Here is a 9,214-nt window from a genome sequence, read left to right as displayed (position 1 = left end):
CTGCCAATCTGTAAGCCATTATTTGCTAAGACCCACTGTACTTTGTACCACATGGATAAAATAGGATTCCTCATGATCAGGGACCTCCAGTTTAGTTAGGGAGAGATTTTTCCAAAAATGTAGAGCCCAACAGAGGCGTATATGCCACTGCACATGGTTCAGCTGGGTGCTCTCCCTCTCAACGCCTGCAGGAATTAACTCATTGTATAATTGATGGCTTATTAATATGTTTGCCTTCCTGCATTTAGAATGTAACTTTCACCAGGACAGGGCTGGTCTTGTCTTTCAACATTTTAACTTTAGCATTTGTCGTGGTGCTTGATCCACTGTGGATGTGAAATAAGAGCTCAGAGAATAAATGCATGAGGTACAAAAACTGGTGGATGTAGATCATAAGTGATCAAGAATTTGAAAGGCAAGGGGATTATGAGCAGGCTGGAGCAGGCAGGAGAAGCATCATAAAAGAGATGAAACTTGAGACTTGGTCATAGTGAATGGAGTGAAGAAAAGAAAGAAAAGTCATAGATCAAAGAGTTGAGGATGGTGAAACGATGGGGAAAGGAAGCCTTATTTTAAATAACACTTGTAATAAATGATTCAACTGCTGAAACAATGACTGGGAGTGTTGAGTGTGTAAAGGAGTGTTGATGCTTTTTACCTAAAAGAGGTAAAACCACTTGGCAAGACTCCAGCCAGCTGCCGAGGACTCCACGGCCAAGTGCAGGATGTCTTTGTGAGAGAGGTACACAGAGGTGGAATGCAATTAATTATAGGTCTTCAGTAAATAGGATGAACAGAGGCCTGGTTTTGAGTTCCCATGGAAGGGTCCCACCTTGGAAGGGCTGCTCACACCTAAACTAAGGGCAAGAAGAAAAGGACTGTGCTTTGTTGGGCACCTTTTTTTTTTTAACAGGCTTTTTTTTAAAAAAAAAATATTTTTAAAAGTTTTTTTAAACTATTTATTAATTTATTTTTCGGCCACACCACTTGGCATGTGGATCTTAGTTTCCCGACCAGGGACCAGGGATCAAACCAGTGAAGTCCCTGTCGGGCATATTAAAGACAAAGCAGTCAGGATCTCAGAGCTGGGGTTCCTATTCTGCTGCTCTGGCAAATCCTAGAACCTCTCTGTCTTTGTGATTCCTGTTACGATATTCCTGGACGTATTATTTCCTACATTCATTCTCTAGCCTTCAACAAACATTTGTGAAGTACCTCTTAGCTTTAGGTGGAACTAAAATATTCTTTAAAAAGTTACCTAGTTTAAAACAATCACCCAATGTGCAACATTTTAAAATATTAAACATTATAACTTGCTGTGTCATAATGCCAGGGGCTAACCAATAGTGAGAACATCCATCCGGAAGAGAACTCACTGTCAAAATAGACATTTTATGGTGGAATAGAAGACTTGGGCTCAGCACTTCCATTTATAAAATGACTCATAATCAGTACAGGGGCTGGCATATCACTGATAATCAATAAAATATTTGTTGAATGAATAAATGCAGGCGGGGACATTATCTGATTTACAGCTGTCTACCCAGCTCTTAGACCAGTGCCTGCCACATAAAAAAATTTAAAGATTGGTGGAATAATAAATAACTAATTACATTTATTTATTTATTCTGCAATCACTTATATTGTTATTACATAAAAGTTTGATGTGTAGATTCAGTATTAAAACCTCAACTGCTACTCAAGAGGCCAGGATTTCATTCCAAACCAATAAAGCGTAAGCGTAACTTTTCTACTAGAATGTAAGCCCCATGAAATGAACTGTCTGTTAGTTTTCCTTAATGTTTTTAATAAAAATACATTAAATGAATAAATGCTAACTTCCAACAGTCTATTCTAGAAAGAAAAACAACAAAAAGATAACAACAAAAAACCACTGTGCAAGAAAAACCCAAGTTCTTCCTTCTGCTGTAGTAAGAAGCATCTTTCATGATGACATCTTGAGACATTTTAGCTCAAAATTCCCAGCCTGTGAGAAGATGGTACCATCCATACAACTGGGCCAGCACCTCTGATTAATTGTTAATCCAACTTTTATGAGTTTTCTCAGTGTTAACCGCAATCCAATTGGGGGTGTATAAATTTAAAACCAAAAAAAAAAAAAAAGAAAAAAGACTGTCTCAGGAATGAGAAATAAATGTAATCTGAAATCAATATTTATGAAGTTGTGATTAATTGACTGATGACCAAATGATTACAAAACGTCTGCCTGAAACATCTACTCAAATTTATTAGCTTTGACCAAAAAAATTAAAAAACAATCTGAACTGGGTCAATGAAAGAATAATGCATTCCTAATCAATTTTTAATAGCACTTAAGATTTTATATTTTTTTAAACTTGCTTTTAAATAATTTATCATAAAAATGAATCTGATTTAAACAAGGAGTAAAAGGTGTTCCACGGCTATTTGATGGTTTTCTTAGCAAAGAAATTCAATTGTAACTGACTTTTTATTACTGAACTACTTTATTAATAATAATACATCTTGCACTTACATGAAGGCATTTAGCCAACAATCTCAAAGAGTCTAAGTGAAATCTAGGATTTAGCTCCCATTCTACCATTATCTGGTGGTTTACCTTATCTAGGCCTCAATTTCCTCATTTGCGAAAGGAAAGGCCTGCATAAAACCCCCTAAGATCCTTCCTACTTCTAAAAGTTTATAATTCTAAGGATTTAGGAGGCTTTAGCCTATCCCAGGTGCTGTATGTATCTGATCAAACTCCTCAGGTCACAGGACTCCTCATGGGTCTACGAAGAAGCTGAGAAAGAAATTAAGCAGAAAGGCAACAAGCCATGTAATCTTTGTTTTCCTATTAAAGTAATGGCAGCATTATTTAATGATTTGGGCCAAATAATGTCTGTTTAGAATATGATTTGTCAAGATGCCATATCTTATTAAAATTAAAGCAAATGTGAATTAAAGCATTGCTTTGGTTTTCTATTGCTGTGGGACAATTCACCCCAAAGCTTAGTGACTCAAAACAGCAATAAATATTAATGATCTCTGATAGTTTTTGTAGGTAGGAATTCAGAAGTGACTAAGCTGGGAAATTGTAGCTTGGGTTCTTTCAGAAGGTTGCAGTCAAGATGTTCACTGGGGCTGTAGTCATCTGAAGGTGTGAATGGGGCCAGAGGAGCCATTTCCAAGATGGCTTAGTCACATGACTGGCAAGTTTGTGTTGGCTGTTGGCAAAAGGCTTCAGATCCTCCCCAAGTAGGCGTATCCACAATGCTGTCTGAGTGTTATTTGAGGCACTTCTACAGGGCAAGCAATCCAAGAGAGCAAAGCAGAAGCTACAGTGACTTTTATGACCTAGCCTTGGCAGTCATACATGTCACTTCTACCATACTCTATTGGTCATACAGGGACAGCTTCACGGGCATGAAGCTGTGTAGTCACACAGGGCGTTACATTCAGAAGAGTCCTGCACTTGGTTTAAAGCATTGATGCTGCCATGTTGATATTCTTAATCATTTTATCTTTGGACTTCGAAAGTGAAGTCAATAGGAACCATGGAGTACACAGGTGAGCAGAGAAGGTACTTGCAGTATGTGTATTCACTGCTATTCCTTGCCACCCCTTTGCATATGGTGTTAGCAATGCACAGAATTCTGGTGGGAATTCAGTGAAACTCAAAGCAAGGACAACGTCAGCATATTTTGGAAGCCTCCAGCTTCCAGAGTGTTGGGAGAATGTGCATGTATTAAGAAGTGAAATAAAGAGTTAATTTTGTGCATCACCAAAAAAGAGAAATGCCCTTCATAGGGCAGAGGGAAGAGAGAGTTCCTGGCCTTAAAGCATTTGAATTATTTAAAGCAAAGCCTGGGAATTGGCCTGGAATCAATCTGGACCTAGAGAGAGTCCTAGTCAGTCTGTATTGTTAACGATAATACTCAGGGGTGTGTGTGTGTGTGTGTGTGTGTGTGTGTGTGTGTACTTATTCACAAATCGTTAGTGAGCAGAGCAGGTATGTTATGGTGTGATCCTATCTGTGCTTATGCACACAATAATATATGAATGAAAATGTTTGTAAGGATATGCTCCAGAATGTTGATAGTGATTACCAATCAGGATCGAGAGGTAAGGCATAAGCTTAGAGGAACTTTTGCTTATTATTTTATATATTTATAAATGGCTTAATTTTCAAGATGACTCTTACTATTGATATTTTTATAATTAGCAAAATGCCATACAGTCTTCCATTTTGAAGTGAAAAACAAGTAAACACAATGTGTAAAGCAGCCTGGGTCTGTAATAAAGGTAGTTGGTGGCTAAAGAAAATATTACGGTCTGTGGACTAGTCACTCAGTACCAGATACTAGATAAATCAAATACAATCCCGGGCCTCAAGAAACAGACAGTCTGTTGTAGGGGCAAACAAATAAACAATCAACTATAATAGAATGTTATTAGCCTAATGCAAAAAGAGCTATATGGACAGAGCACTAGAACAGCACTGAGAAGCTGTGACAATGATACAAATGAGGGATGTTTGAAATAGTCTAGATTTAAACATTCTACTTAAAATGTTGGTTATGATTTTTTAAATATATTTTTGTGACTGAGTACTAACACCAATCATCAGGATGATTAACAAGAAATGAACTTTCCCTAGTAGCTTTGGAAAAGTCTTTTTTTAAAAAAACTGTCTTCAACGTGTCTTCCTATTGCACTGTCTCCAAGGCAGAACAGTCTCAGTCCTACATCCCCCTCAGAGGGTGGGAATGACAGGTCCTAAAATACCACATTAGGTATAAAAAAGGTGAGAACAAGGTGAGAACAGGGAAGAAAACAGTAAGATGGGGAAAAGGCAAACCTTGAACGATGGTGGGTAATGACTTGGAGCTTTCGCATTCTGAAGCCTGAGATTTACAGCCAGGAATATGAAAGATGCATTTAGCAAAACATGTGAAGCCGAGACCCCATTTAATATGACTCCAAACAGCCAGGAAATAGGCAAACCAGATGACTTTTAGGCCAGTCATTCAGAAAAAAAGTGGCCATTAAACAGACAATCAATATGACTATTTTGCCCAGATCTCCTATCCCAAGCATGTGATGGTCTCCAATTCCTAGGAAATTAAGTTACTGAGCTGTTTGGAAGAATTCTCACTATCACCTGTGAGCCGATTTTGAACTGGAATTGGGCTACTACAAGTGAATTACTAGCTGCTTCAGTCTCATAATTGTCTGTTCCTTTTGTAGACGTGATAGTAAACATACATTGACCTTCACACACACACACACACACACACACACACACACACACACACACACACTTTACCAATGAGGAAGCTGAGAAGCAGAGAGGTTAAACAAATAGTCTGAAGCCAGTAGAGCCAGGAATTTGTTCAGGCAGGGATTTCTGCCCTGCAGCCCAGGTCCAGACCCCTTTCTTTTAACCATGAGGCTGCTTCTTGTAATTATAATGCTCTCTCCCACAAAAAGATTAGTAGAAGTAGTTGCACTGGTTTTGTTTCTAAATCTCCCTACTCACAGATTGTATTTGTTTGCATAAATTGATCACACTGGCTCTTCCTCACTTAAAGTAAATTGCAGTTAAATTCCAAATCTGTTATACTCAAAGATTCATTTAGGAACTTTCAGAGTTTTTCTTTTTCATTGGTAGGAAGTGCTAACTTATAACATCACACATTCTTCTTCAGAGTTCAGCAACATAGTGGTACATTTCATATCCAACCAGGCGCCTTAAATGAAGGCTTTAAACGCCTGTGCGAGTGCTGTCGGGGAGTGTGGATGGTTCACGCTCTTTGCAGCTTTCTCACACGTGGGTGTAAATCAGAGTCCACGGCTCAGATCCTAAAGTCTTTCGGATAGAAATCACAGAAGGGCCAACAGTGAAAGCGTGTCTTCACGGAAAGCTGCTATTAATGTACGCAAAACGTCTCTGAAACAAACAAGGAGACAATCACTGTCGTTTATAAGTGACATTACATCATTTAAGAATGTAAAAAGACCTGAGCGCGGTAGAAAGTTGCTTGGAAAAGTTAAAATGTACAGATAACACATCAAATTTTTATTTGTCTTTCCTCTTCCCGTTTTGACTGTGCCGCGTTTTCTGTGTCGGGTTTACTCTTTAGGTGGAAAACTCTTCCCTCCTCCCCACCCTCCAGGAAAGATCCTGGGATTTTAAATCGCCTTTCTGCATCTTCCTCTCCTCCCTCCACCATTACTCTTTCATTTAAACTTTCAAGATCCTCGATGCCCGTAGCAAACCTCCTTCCTTCCCATTCTCAGGAATCCTGTAGCTCCCGAACCGGGGAAAGTATTTTTCAAACTGAAAAGCAAGGAAAGAAGGAAGGGAAACAGCTCCAGCAGCCGCGCGCTGGGAAAGCGCATTTTCGTTGCCTCGACCGGCGCGGCGTGGCCCTGCTGGGCCACCGTAGCCGGCCTCGCGCGGCCTCAGTCGCTGTGAGGAGCCGCGGTCGGCGGGACTTCCGTGTTGGCGGGATTCTGAACGCTGCCATGGCTCAGACCGTGCAGAACGTTACATTGTCGCTCACTCTGCCCATCACGTGCCACATCTGCTTGGGGAAGGTAATGGGTGATTCCGGGCACGGCTACGAATCGGGGTCGGGTGTGCAGTGGCCCGCCAGAGCCGAGGCCGGTCTCTATGTGTGGCGGGGACGCGGCGCGAGGCGCCGGGCTGGTTGAGGACGCCGACCCGCGTTCTCCTTAGGCTGGGGTGGCCACGTCCTGGGCGACGGAGGGAGAGCGCCGCGATTCGTGTGGTCATCTCTGTGCCTTTCGGAGGAAGATGACATCGGTCTGGGGTGTGGAGGGAGGGCGGCCTCACCCGGGCGACTCCGGCGTCGAAGGAGGCCTGGTCAGAAACGAATCCCAGCAATTTACGCCCCTGTGCATCCCCATCAAAGCCTGAAAACACGTTTCCTGGGAGCCTCGCTACGGTTCCTTCGTCCTCTGCACAAACTAGAGTGTTTTGTTCTTGGGCCTCCAGTGCTGGTTGGAGAGTCTTTTCCATTTCCAAGATCATTTCCTTTACTTAGCCCGGCGTTGGGAGTGGCCTTTGCTCTGGGTTCAGAATTAGAAAAATAAATAGTACGTGTCCCTGAATGACGTTTAGAATGAGAGATACGTTTGTTAATTCCAAGAACGGATCAGTCACGAGGTAGAATACCGTCTTTTTGTGATGCAAGGGGTGCCTAAGGTGTTTGTGAAACTAGGTGGAGAAAGTAGTTCAGAATTAGAAGCGGAGTTTTGAAGGTTCTAATGCATTTGGCTCTTTCATTTCCGTTTATGCCTCCCGTTCGGTTTAAGAAGAACATTTTGTTTTACTACGTAGGTCTAGAAGGGAGACTTTTTTTCTCACGCTGAATTGTTTTTACATTTGTGGTGTGTTTGTGTGTGTGTGTGTGCGTGTGTGTGTGTGTTTACCGTCCCCCCACCCCCACTGAAACTGTAGCCACAGGTTTAGGATTGAGAAATGCAAACTTAATAGAGCAAACATTTGAGTGTCAGCCAATATGATCATTTGATCATCTGCTTTAAGTCTATGTAAATTTCTTGAGTTCAAGAGGTAGTAGGAAGTCAGGCTTGGAAGAAACTGATGACTCATGATATACATCAGAATGAAATGCCAAGGAAATAGCAGATGTGCTGTGAGAGGATATAGAGATGGCTTGATCCATTCTGACTGGCGAGATCAAGGATGGCCTGTGGAGGGTGGTTATTTGAGCTGGCACTTGCTACCACTGTCTGCATACATAGCTGAGAGGAGGGCAAGATGTTTCAATATGCTACAGTCTGCGTTTGGCTCCTGACTTGAAGTTCCCACAAGTTAAGTTCTGAGTGAATTTACTCCCAACAGTAGCCTGGTAAAGGGCTGATAAAATAACCTTCGGAAATAATTTTCACTTTGTTGTACACATTATATCTAGTTTCCCTTAGTTCATAGACTGTCTCTTGCAGTTGTGTTGAAAATGTGTTTTGCCTGGCTGATTTTGCCTACCTATGCTTCCTGTGTTTAACAAAACTGATAGCTAATAGAATATAGTGCTTTGCAGATTACAGGATGCTTTTGTATACATTTAATTATTTCCTTTACTGCTCTCACCAGTGCTGTGAGATAGATAGGGCTGATTTCCCCATTTTTCAAATAAGAAAACTAAGTCTTAGAGTCTCCAGTGTTTGAACCTGTTACCATTTGTGTCTTCAGTAAGTTACTTCCTAAAAACTCACTTGAACTCATGCATAACAGCAGACACTTTTGGTGTCTTTTTTCTGCCATGTACTGGTTAACTGTATTCTAGAATTAAATGTGATTAATTAATTAAAGGTTAATGATTTGTAAATAGGCATTTGTTTATGTCTGCTATGGAGGCAGAAAGGCGTAGTGGTTGAGGGCCCTGAGTACTGTGTTCAGACTAAGTTCTAATCTAGGTCTTCCACTTAATAGTTATACGACCTTATACACATTACTTAACCTCCCTCAGAGCAGTTTCCTTATCTGTACAATGGGAATGATAATAGTATTAACATTAATCCTTGTCTTTTGGGGAGGATTAAATGAAGTAATTCATATGCAGTGCTTAGCATGAAGTTTGGCACTTAATAAATATTAACCTTTACTATGGACACAGAGGCAGACCCTCAAAATGAGGAAGCCAGCCTTTCCCAGTAAATGTTCTTCCCAGTTGCTTCATGAGACCAGTACACTCACTCAATGAAGATTTACATTCCCAACAGAGTGGGACCTGTTTGTCCAGGAAATTGCCACAGTACATCGAGAGGTTTTAGTTGGTTCCCTATCCCTGTTGCCTTTTGTATAGTTAAAGCAATTCTGATCTGCTTGTGCTACTCACCCTCCCACACACAGCTGTATTTGTGGGGTACTGGAGATGGTATGGCCTGGAGTAGCAGCGGGTTCCTGATGTTACTTCCATCTCCCCGACACACAGCATCTCCGGCCACCTCTGAGATCTGCCTTAAGGTCCTTCCTGACTAGCCCTCTTCTGTATAGTCATCCTTTTGCTGCCCTCACCATTTGTACCATATAGAATTAGCAGTCTTCATTTTTGATTTTTCTACAGAATTAGGGGCCATTATTCCTAGAGGTTTACTGTAAAAAAAAAAAAAAACCTTGCATATTACTTAAAGAAGATAGGGGTGGTATAGACCTTAAATCTGAAGAGATAAGGTAGAAACTGAT

The 9,214-nt window shown here is 40.9% G+C and overlaps 1 protein-coding gene across 2 annotated transcripts in view; it reads left to right on the top strand.

Annotated features, from left to right (window-relative positions):
- Positions 1-6,464: 6,464 nt before the first annotated feature.
- Positions 6,465-9,214, top strand: part of OBI1 (ORC ubiquitin ligase 1) — a 44,235-nt gene continuing 41,485 nt past the window's right edge. Inside the window, exon 1 of one of the 2 annotated variants that reach the window (XM_024760449.1) lies at positions 6,465-6,582. In XM_024760449.1, coding sequence (XP_024616217.1) covers positions 6,511-6,582 — 72 coding nt within the window. In that variant the 5' untranslated portion in view covers positions 6,465-6,510. The remainder of the gene's footprint in view (positions 6,583-9,214) is intronic. The other variant, XM_024760450.1, reaches the window with a different exon arrangement.

The sequence above is a fragment of the Neophocaena asiaeorientalis genome, unplaced genomic scaffold (assembly GCF_003031525.2).
Source record: "Neophocaena asiaeorientalis asiaeorientalis breed wild unplaced genomic scaffold, Neophocaena_asiaeorientalis_V1.1 scaffold158, whole genome shotgun sequence".
Lineage (NCBI taxonomy): Eukaryota > Metazoa > Chordata > Mammalia > Artiodactyla > Phocoenidae > Neophocaena > Neophocaena asiaeorientalis.
Note: the sequence above shows the minus strand (reverse complement) of the source record. Positions and strands in the feature narration are given on the sequence as shown.